This window comes from Idiotropiscis lumnitzeri, chromosome 1 (assembly GCF_059441095.1).
Source record: "Idiotropiscis lumnitzeri isolate Australia: NSW breed Sydney's pygmy pipehorse chromosome 1, RoL_Ilum_1.0, whole genome shotgun sequence".
Lineage (NCBI taxonomy): Eukaryota > Metazoa > Chordata > Actinopteri > Syngnathiformes > Syngnathidae > Idiotropiscis > Idiotropiscis lumnitzeri.
In genome coordinates, this window is record NC_142391.1 from 40,162,543 (window position 1) to 40,183,184 (window position 20,642).

A 20,642-nucleotide genomic window follows, 5' to 3' on the forward strand; every position below is an offset into this window, starting at 1 on the left:
TTTCATAATGTGGGGTTATAAGGGAGCATTTTTCCTTTTGAAATCTTAGAAATAGGTTTTCTACACCGTTTGATGTGGGTAACTTGTGCACCCTTGGAGGTGACCTAGAAAAAAGCTAAAACGTGCAAAAACATTATTAAAGACTCAGTCTGAGGTCAAGAATCAACTTTTGCTGCAAATTCCAAAAACTAAAATGTATTTTTTTTTGTAGTTCCAATTCATGGAAAATACAATATCACTTTTTTCACAATGCTCGTTCCGATTTTGGGACGCTTTGGCCACATAAGAAGCATGTTGCCTTTTTTTTTTTTTTTTGCAATACCTAAAAATAAATGAGCTGAAACAGCCCCAGCCTGACTGCGTTGCGTGTTCATGTGTGCACAGCGGACGAGGATGAAGACAAAGACGATGACTTCCGAGCGCCTCTCTACAAGAACGTGGAGATCAAGGGCATTCAGGTTCGGATGAAGTGGTGCGCCACCTGTCACTTCTACAGACCGCCTCGCTGCTCACATTGCAGTGTCTGTGACAATTGCGTGGAGGTGGGTCTATATACGTTTTTGTGGGACAATGTCAAAGCATTATTTACTGGACACTTTGAAAGACTCTTTTTTTGCAAACCTTTGTGCCCCGTCAGTGTAATTATTTTAAATCGTATAATTGTTTCGAACATTATTCCTTGACTGTATAAAGGATAGTACGCATGTTACACATGCTGCAAGTGCACATTTTTGATAATGCGTGCCAAATGTTTGTTTTAGGACTATAGTTGTGTTTAGTCCCACTCCTTTTAGTTCTCTTTACACAGCACGTGTGGAATAATTTCACTATTAAACATCCTCGGATTATGGATTGAGTGTTTGTCCTTAAATAAAAAAAAAACAAAAAAAAAACATGTTCCTCATTCTCAGGACTTTGACCATCACTGTCCTTGGGTCAACAACTGCATTGGACGCAGAAATTATCGCTACTTCTTCCTCTTCCTGCTCTCCTTGAGCATTCACATGATGGGAGTTTTCACCTTTGGCCTCATTTTTGTGCTCCACCACCAGGAGCGGCTGGGTGCTCTGCACACCACCGTCACGTATCCTTTTAACAATCCTCTTACCTCTTTTGATATGATTTTTAATCATTTGTCAACTGTAATTGTTTTGTGAGCTGATATTTGTATGTGCCTTAACTGTTGAATGCTCAGATTGGTGGTGATGTGTATCGCAGGACTTTTCTTTATTCCCGTCATGGGTCTCACGGGTTTCCACATGGTGCTTGTGGCGCGAGGTCGGACCACAAATGAACAAGTGAGGAGCCACGATAGAGTAATAAAGCTCTGAGATAAGGCTGCACAATGTCTTGAAAAAATATCTTCATCCAAATAATGGCCCGTGCAATATGCATATTGCAAAGATGTGCAATAAGTTTTATATGCAACTGGCTGCTTTTATTTTGGGATGGACGAGTGGTGATGATCTTATTCATATTCTCATTCTGTGCTGAAGCATATTGCCTCCGGTCCAGTTTTCGTGAGTGTGTGCATGCATGCGTGTGTGTGCTCATCTGTCGAAACTCTAAACAAGATCTTATGTTCTTCAGGTAACGGGCAAGTTTCGTGGAGGAGTAAATCCCTTCACTAAAGGTTGCTGTGGAAACGTGGAGTATGTTTTATGTAGTCCTCTGGGGCCAAGGTAAGACGCTCTTGCGTACACGGGATTATTATTGGTCACTGGCGGTGTAATGCTTCACTCATCAGGTCCAACTCAGAATGCAAATGTGTGTGTGCCCAAAGTCAGCTGGGATAGGCATAGTACATAAATTGTTCCTCTCCTTCATTTTTGTAGCAATTTCACAAATCTTCTTGGTACATATCACAGTGATCGTACATGTTATCTCTTCTTATGCAGGTACATTTTTGACCCACGAAAAAAGCCCCACATCAAAATTCAACCTCCGTTCATCAGACCCGACCTATCAGACAGGCAAATCACCATCAAGGTCAATGACAACGGCATCCACGGCACCATCATCAGCTCCAAGGTGAGCTTTTTGCGACTCAAATCCAAAGCTTTTTTTAAAATTTTTTTTTAGTACAAAGAACTGCTTGTAATGCAATCACGACGGCAACAGATATAATCAAGTTATTGATGCCCAAAAACGATTACTTGACAAAGACATTTAATGGTGGTTGAAACAGTTTATGTCCTAAAAAAAGACATCCTCGGGTCAAAATATAAGGTCAATAACATTTAACATCCACTTCTTAAATGTTATTAAATATTTTTTATTTGATTTTATTATACTGATCGCCAAGGAGACACTGTTTACACAGTCCTCCTGTACTCCAGGACCAATGCTGAGAAGGGTTTTCAATTTTTATTACCATGACGACAGCAGAGCTAGCGGTTGCAACTATCTGAAGAAAGGAGCGGGCCCCCATTTGAAAATCGATTGAATTTTCAATTCCGGAGGCATCGCTTCATCACCGATCTGACAAATCACACGTCAATTAGCGTCGTGTATCCGTGCATATGGCGCATGCAGCAGATAGATCAGCAAACACGAATGCCCCCTCGCCCCCACCGCATCATCAGTTTTGCTGAACAATCAAAGAGGTACTGCTTATTCGAAGTTAAAGGGGCGCTTAATCGACGTTAACATTGGCACAATAGGTTTGCATGTAAATATGACATCAGTACTAAAATGTTCGCCCCCTAAGAGACAATATAGTGATTTACGTTTTTTGGAACGTAACATTGAGTGGCGTACACGTAGTCCGATGCTCTTATGTTCCAAAGAATAAGAAGGCGCGTTGTAGTTAGATCGCTTTCAGTTGAAAAAAAAAAAAATCCTCATCCAAATAAATGTGCATGTCTAGTCATTCCCACTTCAGTCTATATCTCAACGAGTGTTTTTATGCCGAGCGTACTCACCATGATCAGCAAAGGAGCAGTGTGCCACATCCTAACAGTATAATCGATGTAGCTCTGCTCACTTCTACAGTTCCTCATTCTCTTCTAAATCAGCCACGGAGAGGTTAATCCTTTTGATATGTTGACGTGGTCATAGGTAGGGATGTCCACATAAATTTTGGTGCCTATTGATCACTGTTTTGGGACATTATAAGCAATGAAAGTACAAAGATTTCCAAAGGAGAAGTTGTAATTGGTCCCTTTAATGGGGAGAGAAGAGCGGGCCATGGCCATATTTCTCATTAAAAGTAGGCGGTTTTCTCGTCATCACTTTTTTTTTTAATTTCTCCAAAATTAAGACGTAGTATCCTGATCAAAAAAAAATATATAAACTGGGCGTGTTTGTGGAAAATGGGCCATCTTGGATCTTGTCCTCCTTTCACGCTGATCTCTGCGTTCAACAATGAGTTGGGTACCATTTTGGTTGCTCACAGGCAGATTTTCGGAATTGCACAGCTCACAAAACACACTTGATAGTGTAATTTGACATAATGGGTAGGCAGGCACAACTGAATCTTTTTTGTATAAAAAAAAATATATATATATATATTAATAATTATTACATAGTATGACAATTTAAGGACGTACAAGTGTGTTTGAGATATTTCACAGAATGCACACCATTCATATATTTTTATTTTATTTTTAAAATTCTCTCTCCCTCTCTCTCCATTTTTTTTTTAGATATTTTTATACATTTCCACCACATACTAATTAACTTCTATGACCTGTGACTGTACATAGCAAATGTTAGTTGGTTTGATTCCGGCGATATGCTTGCGACTGCAATTACGTCGACTAGCTATCACAATTTCTTGTGGCATCACTAAAGTATCCGCCTAAGGCACTGCACCTACGCACACGGGTATCTATCACACCTGCTGTTCAGCCACCTGTTTAGGATGTTCTTGATGCTCTGCTTTTATCCCCATAGTCCAAAAGCAGCCTTGATGGCCTGGATGAAAAAGAAACACAGCCGCCATTGCCACCGAAAGCTGACAGATACAACCAGCTGAAAAATCATCTGACCTCCAGCGAGGGTAAGAACCACTCGAACCACACATCTCATTCCTCCTTCCAGCTCCTCTGCCTGTCATTTACTATTCAGACACACAACTGTGACATCTAGTTACACTGAAGGATGTACAATATAATGTAACCTAAAGACGTCTGTATAGTGCAGTGCAATTTTACACTACGGTAAACACAACAGTCTTCGTAAAGACGATATTCAAGCAGCTCATATCACAGATTGTGCAGGTGTACCTCATGAAATATCTGTTGAGTGTAAAACACAGCCTGTTTGCTCCTGTGTGCTTGTTCCGTTATTTATGCACGTGTCTCAGTACAGTTGTGATGTGTTGCTTTGAAATATCGTCATTAATATCGCGTTAGCTCGCGCACGCGGGTGTACCGCTCACATCCACTTGGTTGGTTCCCTCCAGAGACCTTGTGTCTTGGTGCATTATGTCAGGGAGTGAACAGTTAGCCCTATCCCGAGGAGCAACATTGTCACCTGCTGGTGGTTTCGTGTACTGCAGCACATCTTCAAATGCATACCAACGACTTTGACAACGAAATTGAAACATTCTTAAACTGATGAATTATTCGCTCACTCAGTTGGTTACAAAGTGGTGAATCCTTGCAGGGATGCTCCTTTTCTAACCAATCTTATATTTTTATTAGTGCTGTCAAGTGATTAGATTTTTTTAAACTAATTAATCACAAAAAAAAATCAATGATTAATTGTGATTAATCACATTTTTCAACTACTATTTGTTGTGAAGCTTGGAACAGATATTTACTTGAATAATATTTAGGAATTAATGCAAAATCACCAAATATGAAGTATATTTAATTCAAAGACCATCCTAATAGCTTTCTTTGATTCTTGAATACAATCTAAACGGAGACATCTTTACAGGCATTTTTCTTTTCTCCCTTTCTCCAAACTGCCCGCAAACACCAGCAGTGTTGGTTTGCCAGGCCGAGTGTTAACTTGAACTGGATGCTTTGTTCTGAGATGATGTGCTCAAGATGTACAGATAATATGGTACAATATTTGAAAAGTATGCAAGTTATTTTTTAAGTAAATCAAACCTGAGTGAACAGAGTTAAACTATTTAACTGAGTTAAAAAAAAAAAGTAAATTAATATCCTGAGTTATTGCTTTAATTTATGACAGCCCTAATTTTTATATTAACTTATTTTTTTTCCAGTCTTTTGTTGCTCCTGCCGCAGCTTTTTTTGGAACATGCTGCAGGCATCAAATTCAAAATGGGTGAATATTTGCAAAATAAATAACTTTCATCAATTTTAACATATCTTTCTATTCAGTGTATTCAATTGCATATGTGGTTAAAAATTATTTTCACATCATTGTATTCTGTTCAAATGCACATTTTACACAATGTCTTGGGCAGTATAATTAGAATTGTGTTTTTGTGGAAATAGCACTCAATCTGGTGCAAATTCTACATTAAAACAGAAAAATTGCGCAGGTAATGAAAACTGGAATAAAAAAATAAATGAATGTATGTGGTCCTGTGCAAACTTTACACACTTTTCTAGTTTAAATAATGCAACTATAAGTGTATACTGTACATAATAACCAATTGTCTATCAATGCTGAAGTGTCTGATATCACCTTGGTAATTTGCACCGACTGTATATTTGCTTTTCTCTCCGTCTTTATTATAATATAGAAAGCTCTCTGTCTGGTAAGACCCACCCCTCCACTCCGGCGATGTACAAATTCAGACCGTCCTTTGGCACCATGCCGAAAGTCCACTATCATACTGCAGGGGACAAGGTAAAATGATGAAGCTCTTGTTGTCTTTGATCTAGAAAAAAGCTTACTACTCTTCATGTCTTCTGTTTTCTTGTCAGATTGTCATGCCCGATGACCAAAATTCCTCAGCCATTTTGGAAGAGGGTGTTCCTGGCCACGACTATCGATCTGAGCCAAACTTAGATCTGCCAGAGTACACCAATGCTCCCCTTCACCGCACTTTCAAGTCCTCGCCTTTTCAACTGGATTCCGACCCAGTCAACTCTCGGACTCTTAGCCTGAAGCAGGCGCACCAGCGATCAGAGAAGGGTCAGCTCGTTGGTCTGCAGCCCCAGACGGTCACTTCTTCGCCCTATAAGAACGTCTTCTCCCCCAACACGCTCTCCAACCGAAACGGAAGCCTATCGTATGACAGCCTGCTGAACCCCAGTAGCACCCCACCCACTGCCAGTGAGTGCTTGGCCCACCGTGGTATACCTCCAGTGGGGTTCCACTCGCCCTACCTGCCCACCAAAATGTGCCACATGCGGGAGCCTGAGATGCAGCGACAACAGGTCGGCGCCACTTACAGTCCAGTTATGTCATCTCGGGGGGTGGGCCGTCACTCCCCTCACCTACGGGACAGGGACCCGTCCCCAGTGCGCTACGACAACCTCTCCCAAACAATCATGGCCTCCATCCAAGAGCGTAAGGAAATGGAGGCGAGAGAGAAGCGACACATTCTACATGGGCATTCTCAGACACATATCTATGCCCAGGACTCGGGTGTGTTTGAGGGCTCGGGGGGATATGGCCTCCCTCCCAACCCCTGCTATCCAGATGGGGCTCGCTGTGCCGGGTCCAGAGGCCCAACACCTCCGGCCTATGGAGGCTCCAGGGACAATCTGATGGGGGTTGGATTAAGCTACGGCCAGCGAACCCCTGTATTGTGTCAGGTTGGCTCCACTTTGGGCCGAGCACCCAGGACTTCATCCAGCTCTTTACACACAGACCACATTAGCACCAACAACAACCACGGAAGGGTCTCAGGCCCTGAGGGCCTTTACCGCTCCCCGGCCCACCACCCCCACTCCCCTGCCATGCCCCGATCGCCCTCCTACTCCCACCAGAAACTCTCATACATGAGTGCTCAGGAGAGAATGAACTCACCTCGCTTGGGTGGGGCAAGGTATGAATCCTAGCCCTCTGGTACTACTGCGTGCATGCCCTAAATGGGGGGGGTGTTCGAGGCGGCTGGCGGTGGGTCTGTCAGGAGACCTACACAACTATCCGCTCCTGAGCCCTGCTCCCATTGATTTAATGAGCCCTAGTCTGTACCTCTTTCTAGCATGTAACATGAAGCATACAGTGTTTGTCCTACTGTTTATTTATCATTAAGTTCCATCTGAATTCTTAAGTGTGTTCCATGAATGGATTTTTTTTTTTTTTGCCTTAGAAAAAAAAGTTTTGTATTCTTCTCTGACTGTCAGATTAATAAAGTTGTGCGACTTTCCATTCCTCCTTCTTTTTGCATGCTTTTACATACTCATTTCACATCATCAGTCATTTCCAACACCCTTGCATCCAAATGACCGTTCCATCTGGACAACTGTGGCATGTTGCTCCGACCCTTCATCTCTTCTTCTTCGCTGTCCATAGACCTTTTATTTGTGTAGAATCTCAGTATCTGTGAGTTGAACCCCTTTGTTGCTTTTCTGTTTCTATTCAGAGAGGCCATGAAAGTTAATGGCCAGATGGATTGCCACCCGAGTGCCAAGGGTGTCACAGCCAGTCCCAATCGTCATGGTAACGTCAAAAAGGTGACTGGGGTGGGAGGTACCACCTATGAGATTTCGGTGTGAGCAGGGACGCCGAATCCACCTTCTGAGACAACGTTTTATTTTTTTTTCTTGGTGAACTGTAGAATACAGAAGCAGTTATGTTATTGTTAAATCACAGGATCGGTCTGATTGTGTGTTGAGTCCAATTATCATTGGATCCTCTCTATGGGTGAGGGGTGTCCCCCCCGTTTTTCCCCATATATTGGTCATTTGATTGGACCAAAAGATTGTATTATCATAGCTATAGTTATGTGCCCTGGTCCAAATGTCCTTATTCCATACACATTTTTACTCCAGCTAGTGCTTCAGCCAGAACAAAACATCACTGAAGAAAAAAAAAAAAAAAAACATGAACAACTTCAGCGCAAGAATCATACATGGTGCTTCAAAATACCAGGCCACTTAAAGGAGACCTGCGCCTTTGTTCCACTTCCAATGTATTATATATTTTTTCTAAGAATGGACAGAACAGGCAGAGGTTTAAATTGATCCAGTGTCTCCATCAGTGACATAGAGGTGTTAAAGACAAATACTCGGAGCATCTTCTCTTGGACCCAGGAAGGTGCGGGCTTCAGATTACCTCATACTTGACATGTTTCAAAACCCGAAATTTGACCATCAAACTCGTTTTAATAATATTAGTTGTCTGGGTAAGTGTTTGCTTAAAATAGATTCATAAGAATGAGAAAAGCTTAGTGACAGGCTAGTAGCCAGCAAAATATGCCCTTCCTTTTTTTTTTCTTCAGTAACTTAAAAAAAAAAAAAACATTTCACATTTTTTTATTTTGTAGATTGTATGCCTGGCTTAGTTCAAATATTTCTTGTGATAATTTTTCAAAATTGAGGCAGAAGGGCTCATTGAGGGAACTGACCACCACCAATGCCAATGTAAAGAAAGAAAATGTCTCCTTTTTTTGCCATGCCAATGCCTTTGCAAAAGTATTAGCGCCCCATGAACTTTGACCTTTTGCAACATTTCAGGCTTTGTGGTGAAGAATCAACACTACATGTGACACAATCATGAAGTGAAACAAAATGTATATATTTAAAACTTTTTTTTAATCAAATAAACTGAAGAGTATGGTGTGTGAAAATATTCACCCCCAAAGATTGAAAAATCAAAGTTTCATTTTGGTCTCATCTGATGAGAGCACTTCCTTCCAGTTTATTCTGTCACCTAGTTGGCTTGAAAACTCAGATTTTAATGGTTGTCTTTGAGAAATTGATTTCTTTTTACCACTCTTCCATGAAGGCCAGATTTGTGCAGTGTGTGACAGATAAGATAAGTCGTCCTACGGACAGATTTCCCCCACCTTAGTTGTGGCTCTATACAGTTCATCCATTGATCATGGGCCACTTGGCTGCATTTCTGATCAGTGGTGTCCTTGTTTGGGCTGAAAATGAAAAGCAGGAGTGCCCACACCCGGTCCCTGAGAACCCGCCCCGAGATGGTTATCAGGCTTTTCCAAAGCTTCCTGATAAGCTCAGCATGTAAATGAGGCTGATAGGGGCTCCTAAGGACCAGACTTGGGCACCGCTGGCTTCGAGGGACATACGTTTGCAGTGGTCTCCTGTGCTTCCCATTTCAAGACGATTGCTTGAAAAGTGCCCTGAGAGATGTTTAAAGCTTGAGACATTTTTATAACCTAATCCTGCTATACATTTCTCCAAAACTTTATCCCTGATCTTCCTGGTGTGTTCCATAGTCTTGGGGAGGCGGTTTACGTCCCAATATTTTTGTAACAGACCTCTGATACCGTCACAGAGCAGGTGCATTTTACTGAGTCTAGAATGCAGGTGCACTCTATTTTTTCATCATCAGTCATTTAGGTCAACACTGGATCATTCCGGAAAAAAATAAAAATAAAAAACCTTCTGGAGTTGGATGCACTGACAGTAAACAGGCTCAATAATAACACAATATCAGTTTTTTTTAATTCCTAAAAAAAATAAAAATTCCAAATTGTCCCACTCACGTGGAACATGGTTTTAAAAGATGAATAGAAGAAAATAAAAAAATATTAACCATTCAGTTCTTGCAAATCACTGACCACATTGGATTAGAATGGCATCAGTGGTCTCTTAGCCCATGTCTTACAATTTTATTGTTCTTAAAAAGTATTTAGGCCAGTAATGTTCTCTACACATGCAATAGCTGTCTGGAATAGCAAAGTGTTAAACACAATCTGCCGTTAGACGCTTTGGGGAAAAAAAACGTGGTTAAATATGAAAGACTTATTTGGTTTGTTTAGACTCAGCCACTGTTGCCTTAAAGTGATTGAAGGCCACAACAGGCAGTGATGCCACATTGCATTTTCTGTGAAATTAATACGTTTACTGTCAAATTGAATTCATTCTGTAAATTGTCAGAGGGGAGTTAACAGATTATCTACAGAGTGGTAACATTAAATATGTTTAAAGAACTCATTAGGACTTCCAAACCAGTTTGGCCATTACACAACTGGTGTCATTCCTCGATACTGCCATTCGCCCAACTGTATTTCAGAGAACGCACTTCATTACTCCAGGTCCGAAAATGTTGCCTGAAGTCAACAATGAGATTTACGTGTCAAACACTTCAATATAGAGTTCATTGTATTAAATTATAGACAAAGCTATGGATGTTATTTTTGTGAAGAAACCTGAGCAGTCAATAAAGTGTAATTTGAGCAAATTATACTGTGAAAAAATGTGTTCATTCTTTTCCCGTGCAATACTAACAAAATTGTAGGAAAAATCAGAATGCATGAACACATCAAGGTCCACATTATTATGAGGATGCTTAAGTGAATGCAAAAGTGGTTGATAGTGTTTAATTCAAAGGTGGAGGAAACATTTCCAATCATTTTGAGTGCAAATGAGAAGCAACATTTCATCCATGTACAGGTATTTACAGATGCACTGGCACTTGGATGCATTTTTGAGGTTCAGAAACTGTTGGTGAGAAGAATGGAGGCGAGCAACATGGCTGGGGACAGATTTCACATGCTTAGAAGCAGGGAATGTTAACCAAGAAAATGCCTAGTGATGACAAACTTCATTTGAAGTGGCGTTATAGCAAAGTGGTTAAATGTTGACTTTGGACTGATTAATTTTTAGATGTTTTAAACAAAATGAAATTCAGGCTAAGTGCATCTGATGGTTCTAAGCTGCAGTGTGAACTTCTTGCTTACTGACCCCCCACACAGATGTGATGACACAATGGACCTGGCAAAAAAAAAAACAACTACTTTTACATCTGCACTGACAAGAAACTGATTTGCTTGATGGCGGGAACAGCAGAGGCATGAACAGGGCAAGAAGGCCAGATGAAATGCATCATGGGATGTAACAGAAAATGCTCTTTCCATGACGGCGGGTCCATGACCCTGCGGTGCTAACAAGCAGGCTACAGTATCCTCTTCCTACAAAAATAATATATAAAAACAAAACAAAAACTAAATACCCCAATGTGGGAATCATCTCTATCACAAGCCTCTTCACACTTTGTCACAAGTAACATTAAATTGTTTATGCGAATTGCAAAGGGTGGCATTCCAATGGTGTTTAGACGGGGAGGGGTAAGAGCTTCATGATCATACTTTCAATATTTTGGTTGTTGGGTTCTCAAAGTGGTATCAAGAGCTTGTGAGGCAAAATGGACCATTAAAAAAAACAAACAAAAAAAAACAAGAAAAACAAAAAAACAACTAATGGCAAGTGTCCAAATTCAGTTCATTTAGTCTATTGTAGAAAAAGAGGAAAACAGATCATTTGAAGACCAGTATAGAAAGTTCTTGTTTCTCAATTCTTTTCCTCTGCCGTCACCTGCTTTGTTTCCTCTTCTTTCTTCTCAGTCTCCTTTTCACCTTCCTTTTTGTCTTTTACTGAGAGCTCCTGCAGTTTCTCCGCCACTTTGATTGCACTATCAGCCTTGTCTGTGGTGAAAACAGAGAAATAGAATCAAAAAGTCAAGTTTGAATGCATGCCGCGCGCACACACGGACACACTGCTTCAACATTTCAAATTTAAGCCCATTTGCGGTCTTTGTAAAGGAGACTGTTCAAGTGTGTTGTGTGTTAGTGTAGCAGAATAAAGTGAGACAGGATTTGACACAACCCAGTCATGTATTCCATTCGGCACATTCATGTAGCAGACGGAAAAAGTCCTGAGCTGGAGTGTGCAGCAAAGAACAGAGTGTGTCTGCTGTAAAGAATGAAAATAAACCTACCTAGAATGCGAGTCGGACATCCCACTTTTACAAACGGCACAATGTTACTCCTATAAACAATCCAACACTTCATGTCTTACATACCTGATCCCTGTAGTTTGTTTCTGACCACATCTTTGCACTCATCAAACTTCACTTTGAACTTCTGAGCATCTGCAGAGAGAATAGAGCTTGTCCGCATTTCCACGCTGTGCTATTTTGTTCACAACTTCACATCATATTGCATTGACCAAAACTAACTTCTGAAGGTTGCAACTCAGTTGAGGAATGAAAAGCAGACACAATTTTGGACAGAGAAGGGCTTACTTTCTGCATTTAAAAAGCGTATGGCCAGAAGTTCGGGTTTGGGTTCTTCATCGGCGTAATCAGCTAGTGTGTTCCACACCCAAGCTCTGTCGCTGCCCGCGTTGGGCTTCAGCTCCATCATCGGTACAACTGGTATTCACAAGAGGGGCAACCACACGAACAAGTATTGGACACAGGATGGCGTACGGTGGCAAAACAGCTGCATTCTAATTAGCCCCACAGATTTACTCATAATCAACATTGTAATTAGGCATGGGTCGATTACTCGTCTACAATAGTTTCATAAAGACAAAGTTTCAATTACCAGTAAATTTGGCTGGCACCAATAACGAGCTTTAGTTTTCTTTTTAGAGAGGAATCCAAAGCAGGCAGTCATGCGGCAACGATTGGCTGCTTGCGGAGAGCAAATAACTTAATGTTGATTAATGTGGGTTATCATATTAGCTTTAAGGACAACATGAGCAGCCCACAGGTTTGTTGTAAAAATAGCTCACCATTGACAGGACACTGCAACTTAGAATTAAAATTGAAGAATGTTATTTATTCAATTATGGTAACTTCACATGATGTTGCTTAATGTAAATATTCAATATTTTGTTTATATATAAAAGATGGTTTCCATCGGGCAGTTTTTTAGGCGGGGATTGTTTATGGGAAAATATTTTTTTAACACTGATATTTTGCTGACAGTTATACCGTCAAAATCTAATATTGGCCAATTTCTAGTTGTAATAATTGATCAACTTCTGTTAGCCACTCTACTGCTTTCTGCACAATTAGCTTCACACGCAAACATTAATTTGCCTTGCACCACTCAAGTAAAATCATGCATGCTTATCTGAATAGACAATATATTTTTATAGCAAGTGATGTATTGTTGGCGCTGTAGATGCCTGTGCATGTGTGTTGCAAAATCATCACATGCAAGACAAAGCTGCTTTAAACACCTTAATTGTCATTTGGAAAAAAAAATATTAAAATGAGGCTCATGCAGCCACTTGACTTACTCTGATGATTAGCACAAAGCTTCAAAGTACGATCTCTCCTCATTAGGAGGCGGATTGTGCCCTTGTCTTTGTGCTTGAGCAGCTTGACATCACCAGTGCCTCTCTCTTTCCACTCAGGCGGGTCGATTTCAGAGGCAAACCGGTAGAGTTTAGCTCGCCTGCAAAAATCAAGGACGCCCACACTAATGACAAAATGCAACATATGAGAGGCGATAACCAGACAAGTCTGGCCACTTACATTTTGAAAAGTTCCTCTTCATCTTCTTCTAAAGTTTTCACCTCCTGCTCAGGAAGGTTCACAATTGGTTCAAACTGAGGGTCATGATTGGAGTCTTCTGCAACTTCTGCAGTGGTTTCATGCTCTTCTTGGTCCTGATTGGTCACAGAAAAAGGATGGGATATTTCTGATGACAGCTGTTCCCTTTTGTGATCAATGGTGGACTTTGATGCTCATTTAGATACTGGGATTTGAGGATATATATGAATACAGTGGTCATATTGGGCAAGTCAGCAGCTAATAACGCACTAAAAACACGTATAAAACTGGCAACAACTCAGGAGCGGCAGGCAAACTAACATATATAATGAAAGAAATGACTACAAAAAGTACACGCTATTCAGCGGGAATACAAATCAAGCTCATTCTAAGGTAAATTCGTTTTCTTTGATTGTTCATATTGTTAACTTCGTGCCAGCAAGAACACGCTCAAAAGTTAGCCAGTCCAGCAGGGAGGCCTTCGGTGAGGACGCCACTGTGGAGCAAATGTGCATTCGAGACGCGCCATAATAAAACACCTTAACCAGCAAAATGCATGGCGTGGACGTCTTTCGCCAGTCTATTTGTTGACACGTGATTTCGTAATCTACGAGGTTTTGTGTAAAACACGCTGACACATGCTAACATGAGCTAGGTAGTAGTTAGCAACTGTTGTGCATGGCGAACAAAGGCAAGGAAACCGAACTAACGCCAGTTCGCACAACGCGCAGATAGTTGGCTCTACCGCTGACCAATAACGCACACAAAGACGTGTGATGATCTTGTCAACATTAAGAGAGGAGTTTAGAACTAGCATCTAGCCATTAGCATCCGAATACGCTAATGAGATTGGGCAGTTAGCGGCGACGTGCTCACCGGCTGCTGCACATTTCGGCGCACTCACAAAAACCTTCAGAAAAAAGCTTGAAAGTCGAGTCAAGTGTTACGCGTGGAAAATGTTAAGTCTCGTATATGATTCTTTCTAAAATCAGAGGGAAGGACGCCGGCAATTAGCTTTTGTAGCATCGCCAACTCATTGTCGTTAGTTTGATACCTTTCAAACTTCGGCTAATTGTGAAGCGGCCATTGTGGGTTTATGCCGCAAATTCTAATTTTTAAGCAAACGGGACACTTTCGGTGAGCTACTAATCGTGTCCTCACCTTTGGGTCAGCCATAATATTGTAGATGTTTGCAGATTTTGAAGTTAACTTGAAGAATCAAATTCCAATCTGGCCGCCGCTTCACTCAGCTTCTCTCACTTCCTGTTGCAGGTTTCGCGCGCCGAATTTGGCCACCACGTCATCATCATTGGACTGCATCGTACATAGCCGGGAACTCCTGTCCTGTACATTACCAACAAACAAAATATTGCATATTCTTCGGTAAATAATGGCAACGCCGTTAGTGGCTTTTTACTTGTGCTGCAGGGTGGATAATTTCAGTTGGATGAATGTAATCTGTTTGAGGTGTATTAAATGTATCGTCGCATTTATTTAATTTCAATGATTTCAATTTCGCCTCGTTGTAATAAAGTTAAATAGAAACACTGCATGCTTTTGCAAGGAACGTTTGGTGTTATTCATGTGGATTCTTCTCAAAGGGAAACCACTAGACTTGGCTGATCATTTTTCATATTCCTCCCATCTTTATAAGGGTCCCACTGAATACCACTTTAAGAAAGTTCAAAGTTCACACACAGCGCCACGTGGTTTTATCAACATGGCAGCGTCCTGAAGCGTCAGTGTGTGTTTAAAAGTAGCACTAGAAGGTAAGGCCCCGCTGTAAATATTCTCAAACTTGTACCTTTGGTTTCGCGCTAGCATAAAGTAGTTCGAGCTTTGCTGATATTCTGTTTAATTCAGCCGTTGTTGATTTTCCATTCGAATTGAAAAATTCCGTTTTCTGACAAACAAATTCCCCCAGTGTTTATTTGTAAGTAAATGAGATCAATATTAATTCTAAACGAACCATTAGTGTGACATATAACTTGCACTCACCAGTTGAAACAAAATGAAATATTTTATAGTTGTTAAATAAAATTAAACAACTTTAGCTATTGTGCTTTCACAAGTTTGCACACCCTCTTAACTGGGGATGTGTTGGTGTTCTGAATCATAAATCACATAAACAAACTATTTTTAAACAACCACCTTCCTCCATGTAAAGTGCCTCTGATTTACCCAAAATAAATATAAGACGTTCTAGTAGGCTTCTCCAAGCATTTATGTTGTCACATCTCACAGAAAGAAACATCTTATTGTTCAAAATAATTAGCAGAAGGATACAGAAGGTTTTTTAATATACAATGAAACTGAGCACAATTATTATCAATTGGAAAAAATATGTATACCTTATCAAGAACTGGATGTCCCTCCAAAATTGCTGAAATGACCAGAACAAAACTGGTCAGGGAAGCCACCTTGAGCGCTACAGCAAAACTAAAGGAGCTGCAGGAATTTTTCGTACTTAGTACTTAATGGTAAACGTCACGATTATCTCTTATCTTTTTTATATACCTTTGTCGTTTGTCTTATGAAGAAAAGCATCCAAACAATGAGTACATGTTCCAAAAACACACCAGAAATCTCCCAAATACATGCAGAGAGAAGTAAAGGAGTTTGTTTACCTGCCGGTTGAGTAGAAGCACCTGTGGCTAAACCCAAACTGTGGAAAATGTTTTATGGTCCGATGAAACCAAGGATGAACCTTTTGGCCAGAATTCTAAAAGGTATGATTGGTACAAGCAAATCTATGGAAAAGCTGTTCGAACAGGGTGTGTACACTTGTGCAAGCACAATCCAATTTCATTTTTACTTCTCTAAAATATTTTCCCCAATTGAGATGTATAAGTTATGGGTTAAATTAAGGGTAAACAATGAAATTATTTAACACTGCGTAATATCTTTTAATCACTATAGGCACTATATGTTTATTGTGCGTTTTCAATTCTTAAAACTAGTTAATACTTTTTCCTCGGCAGCCGTGACATGGAAGACCATAATAGCAGCTCTGTGACTGAAGCAGCCCTCCTCAAGGAAGTGGACTCTGCTGACCTCCCCACTGACTCCACAGAACAAGTCAGCACTGCGGGAGAAAGTGAGGTGGCATCGGAGTCAAGCATTTATGGCTACATCAAGCAAGACCTGTTTACATCTGAGATCTTCAAAGTGGAGATCCGAAATCTGCCCAAATTCATCGGCTTCAATGACCTGAAGAAGTTCCTGGCCAAGCACGGCCTCAATCCTCATAAGATCAAGCTGTTTGGCAAGCAGACGTTTGCGTTTGTCACCTTTAAGAATGAGGTGGAACGGGACAAGGCCATGAAGATGGTGCACGGCATGCAGTGGAAGGGCCAGGTGTTGACCGTCAGACTGGCTAAGCCTAAAGCCGATCCCATTCAGAGGAAGAGGAAGCAGGATGAAGGCGTAGGTCCGGGAGGGCCGCCTCCTTCCAAGCGAGCAGAAGGCGACGAGGAGGAGCCTCTGAGTGTGCAGATCGCCAACGTGGTGACCCCCCTGTGGAATGTTCCCTATGAGGAGCAGCTGAGGAGAAAGGAGCAAGATGTGGTAGCGGTTCTGCAGAGGCTGGCTAAGTGAGCGCAAGTCGTCTATTTCCATGGCAACCTCAGAAAAGCAGAACTCCTTTTAATTCTCATTTTTCATGCTGAATTCCATGTTGTTTCCCCATTAGAGAGATTGCAAGCACCAACAAAGCCATGCCATGGCTATTTGACGTGAAAGGAAAACACAACAGAATGTGCTGTCCCCTAGAAGCAATTCGTCCATCCCCTAAACAGGTTGGTGTTAGAACAATATACCTGGATGTTGTGGGATTTCTAGAATAGAGCTAAGTTACAGTCTTTGGTAGTATTTATTAAAGCAGCAAAGTTGAATACCCTCTCTTTGTCCATAAAATATACTGTCTGTAGTTGTGTAATGATATTTTTGTGGCCAAGTTAAGGCTTAAGTATTCCATATTCAAATGCAATTGTGTCCAACCCTTGTGTACGCTGGCAGATGGAGTACAGAAACAAGTGTGAATTCCTCATCTCAATGGGCGCGGATGGGGAGGATAAGACAGTGGGCTTCCGCTTGGGGAAATATAAAGGAGGCTCCTGTGCTGTGGTGGGGCCAGAGGAGGTGTGCCATGTCTCAGCCGAGGCCAAGAAAGTTGTCCATGACTTTCAAAAATTCATCAGGTGTGTGCATATAAATAAATCATAAAATAAAATGTAGGTTTGCCTTAATATTTATAGAAATCTTGTTTTAGTCCAGTAGTTAAGTTCAAAGTTAAACTCAAATAATTCTTAAACAATAAAAATAAACTTTTAGAAGGCTAAGACCTAATTTTGTCTGTGATACAAGGAACAGAGAAATTTTGAATTTTAATTGTAAATATGAGGTAGTTTTATCTAGGATCTCTTCATTCAGAAGACCAAAACAAAGTCCCACATGAGTACAAAAGATGACAAGAAAGAAGAATACATTTCAGAGCTTTTGTGTTCAATGAAATGTTCCGTGTTAAATTTTGATTGCTGTCAAGCATGCAATCTGGTTCCGATTGGGATACACGCCAACATGTTAATTTAATTAAAAACAAATCTACTCAGTCCAGATTGATATGTGAGAAGTATAAATGCATATGGATAAATGAGCGCATGCTTAATCTAACGGTGAAATTGGTAATGTTCCCATTTCCTAATTTGTACTTGATTCCCTTTGCCGTACTGTTAACTGATTGCATAGGTCAACACCTTACTCCGTGTACAGTCCCGAAACTTATGAAGGACACTGGAAGCAGCTGACCGTTCGTACAACCAGGACCAAGCAAACTATGGCTATAGTATTCTTCAACCCGCAGGTAATGCACAGAGTTGTGTTCATAAAATAGGCACTCACATTTATTTAATTTTTTCTAAGTAAAGGTTGTGTTTCTAATTGCATATTCAACAATTCTCTAGAAACTTGAAGAAACAGAACTTGATGCATTAAAGAGCTCCATGAAAAAGTACTTTTGGGAGGAAGAGGGCAAAGACAGCGGCATCACTTCTATTTACTTTGTCAGAGAGGGCCAAAGGTGAGGAGAAAAGTCGGTGGGTATAGAATTAAATGAATGATGTTTTGGGGTTAGGAAAACAGTGTTATTCAAAATTCAGATTGTTTGTGATGGCAGGATCTTTAATACAGTGCCAAGAAAGACCTTTATATGGCCCCTTCAAAAATTGTTTTGCACTTTCCCCAATGTAATGTTTATGGTCATCAAACAGATGTAAAGATAACACAATATAAAATAATTAAATGCAGATTTATTAGGGGGAAAAATATTCCAAGCTTCTTGACCCTGTGTGAAAAAGTAGTGGCCATCAGTGTGTGAAGCACATTTGGTTCCTGCATTCCAAGTCAAGTGCTGAGGCATAATCTTTAAAAATGCTCCTGTGTGGCTGAATTGAAGCAATTCTGTAAGGAAAATACATGTATAAAATATCTCTTCGTTGCCCGTTTGATTTCAGCTTTTGGCTGCTGAGGGTGGGCCAACCAATTAGGTTTAGGAGGATATCAGTGCTATGTCGATTTTTTTTTTTCCCTGACTGAAATCATACAAAAACGGTATTCTACTTGGGTTATCTTTGTCTGATATTTACACATTTCATGATCTTAAACATTGAAGTGAGGGGGCGATGCAAAAAAGTGCTACTTTGATAAGAAGCCAAATATTTTCATGTCACTTTTCTGGATATAATTACAATGTAGCTGATGAATTGGAAAATATGTTTATTATGCAGGCTAAAATATAAAGGGCATTCATTGTGAAAATTGCAGGTGTCTGTGATACAATGACAGTAATGTAACTGTAATTTAAAAACACATTTTCTCCTGGCGGCTGAAGAAAATCTCCAAACATTGAAGACTTGCCCTGTGAGCTTGTAGCAGGAGATGGTTGCATCCATGAGGAACTTCTCGGTTTAAAATTCAGAATATCTCCTCATTCTTTCTTCCAGGTAAGAAACTTTTCAGCATCAATACCCAGTGTTGGGTTTCACAATTGCGTGATTTCTTTTTAGTTTAACAAGCATGCGTTGGACGACTAATATTCTTTGTGCATCCTGATAGGTAAATACAGCAGGAGCAGAGGTTCTGTACTCCACAGTAGGGGAATGGGCGCAACTGGATCAGGACAGCACACTTCTGGATGTGTGCTGTGGGACAGGAACTATTGGTATTTCCCTGGCTAAGGTAATGGGACGTACTTTTTGTTTCTGTGTAAAGCTCATGACTTGAGGGCAATACATACTGTACATACACAAACTACTGCAAAATTGCTGGATGTGATGCCAGAAACATAAATGATGTGTTTTTGGGTGGGGGCTCTGCAGCGGGTCAAGAAAGTAATTGGAATTGAACTTTGCCAGGAGGCAGTGGAGGATGCTCGAGTTAATGCAAAATGTAACGGTGAGTGCCCTCACGGAAGAGCAATGGACATGAAATTGTGTCTGCTGCTTATTGTCCCGTCTTCACTTGTACAGTGACGATCTCATGGCTTTTCATCTTTCTCAACTCAAGGGCTCAGCAATGTTGAGTTTCACTGCGGGAAAGCTGAAGATTTGTTCCCCAATATTCTCAATGCTCAAGTGTCACCCAACATGACAGCCATTGTGGATCCACCGAGGGCAGGCTTACGTAAGTCTATCCAACCTAATATGCCTTAATGTGATGTTTTACTTACAAGATTGTGCTGTCCTAACTACAAAGATTCCAAGGTGATACTTGCCATCAGGAGAGCTGAGCATCTAAAAAGGCTGATTTATGTGGCGTGTAACGCCAAGGCAGCCATGAATAACTTCATTGAGTGAGTTTTTCCATACACTTAAATCCCACTTTGAAAAATGTTTCAGGTCAGCTTCTAAAACTGTTCTGTAGCCTGTGCAGGGCACCCTCCAACAGAGTTCACGGAGCGCCATTCCAGCCTGTGCGAGCCATGGCTGTGGATTTGTTTCCTCAGACAGCACACTTTGAGATGGTTCTGCTCTTTGAGAGAGTGGACTACAACTCCCAGCGGCAGACCAACAATCAGGAAGCAACTTAATGTTCATGTCAAAGTTCTTTTTCAAAGTTAATGCTGAAACATGCATGTCTAAAGAGACATGATCATAATTCTATTGTATATGTACTCCTTGTACTTCTCATCTGAAATGCAGCAATTTCACTCATTTCCCCTTAAGTTAGGCTGCCTATTTCTTTTGGAAATAAACTTTGATTTCCAAAACACTGCTTCAGAATCTACTAAAATC

The 20,642-nt window shown here is 40.7% G+C and overlaps 3 protein-coding genes and 1 non-coding gene across 4 annotated transcripts in view; 2 read left to right on the plus strand and 2 right to left on the minus strand.

Moving 5' to 3' along the window:
• Positions 1-10,248, plus strand: part of zdhhc8b (zDHHC palmitoyltransferase 8b) — a 54,569-nt gene extending 44,321 nt beyond the window's left edge. The window contains exons 3-11 of the mRNA XM_088300807.1: positions 385-542; positions 912-1,084; positions 1,196-1,298; positions 1,591-1,682; positions 1,899-2,031; positions 3,898-4,003; positions 5,669-5,775; positions 5,853-6,922; positions 7,463-10,248. Coding sequence (XP_088156933.1) covers positions 385-542; positions 912-1,084; positions 1,196-1,298; positions 1,591-1,682; positions 1,899-2,031; positions 3,898-4,003; positions 5,669-5,775; positions 5,853-6,922; positions 7,463-7,595 — 2,075 coding nt within the window. The 3' untranslated portion in view covers positions 7,596-10,248. The remainder of the gene's footprint in view (positions 1-384; positions 543-911; positions 1,085-1,195; positions 1,299-1,590; positions 1,683-1,898; positions 2,032-3,897; positions 4,004-5,668; positions 5,776-5,852; positions 6,923-7,462) is intronic.
• Positions 10,249-10,373: 125 nt separating this feature from the next.
• On the minus strand, positions 10,374-14,681 carry ranbp1 (RAN binding protein 1). The gene is made up of 6 exons (XM_088300829.1): positions 14,515-14,681; positions 13,336-13,469; positions 13,098-13,255; positions 12,091-12,219; positions 11,869-11,937; positions 10,374-11,491 (listed from the first exon to the last, which is right to left on the minus strand). The coding sequence occupies exons 1-6, from the start codon at positions 14,527-14,529 to the stop codon at positions 11,358-11,360; spliced, it is 639 nt and encodes a 212-aa protein (XP_088156955.1). The 5' UTR covers positions 14,530-14,681; the 3' UTR covers positions 10,374-11,357.
• Positions 11,632-11,760, minus strand: LOC148344628 (small nucleolar RNA SNORA77). Its single transcript, XR_015847043.1, has one exon. It is a non-coding gene; the product is annotated as a small nucleolar RNA SNORA77 (small nucleolar RNA).
• A 30-nt stretch (positions 14,682-14,711) lies between the features above and the next one.
• trmt2a (tRNA methyltransferase 2A) lies at positions 14,712-20,457 on the plus strand. The gene is made up of 13 exons (XM_088300818.1): positions 14,712-14,736; positions 15,008-15,122; positions 16,335-16,946; positions 17,045-17,150; positions 17,371-17,552; positions 18,100-18,214; positions 18,315-18,430; positions 19,241-19,352; positions 19,465-19,587; positions 19,728-19,803; positions 19,915-20,031; positions 20,104-20,200; positions 20,272-20,457. The coding sequence occupies exons 3-13, from the start codon at positions 16,342-16,344 to the stop codon at positions 20,435-20,437; spliced, it is 1,815 nt and encodes a 604-aa protein (XP_088156944.1). The 5' UTR covers positions 14,712-14,736; positions 15,008-15,122; positions 16,335-16,341; the 3' UTR covers positions 20,438-20,457.
• Positions 20,458-20,642: the final 185 nt, after the last annotated feature.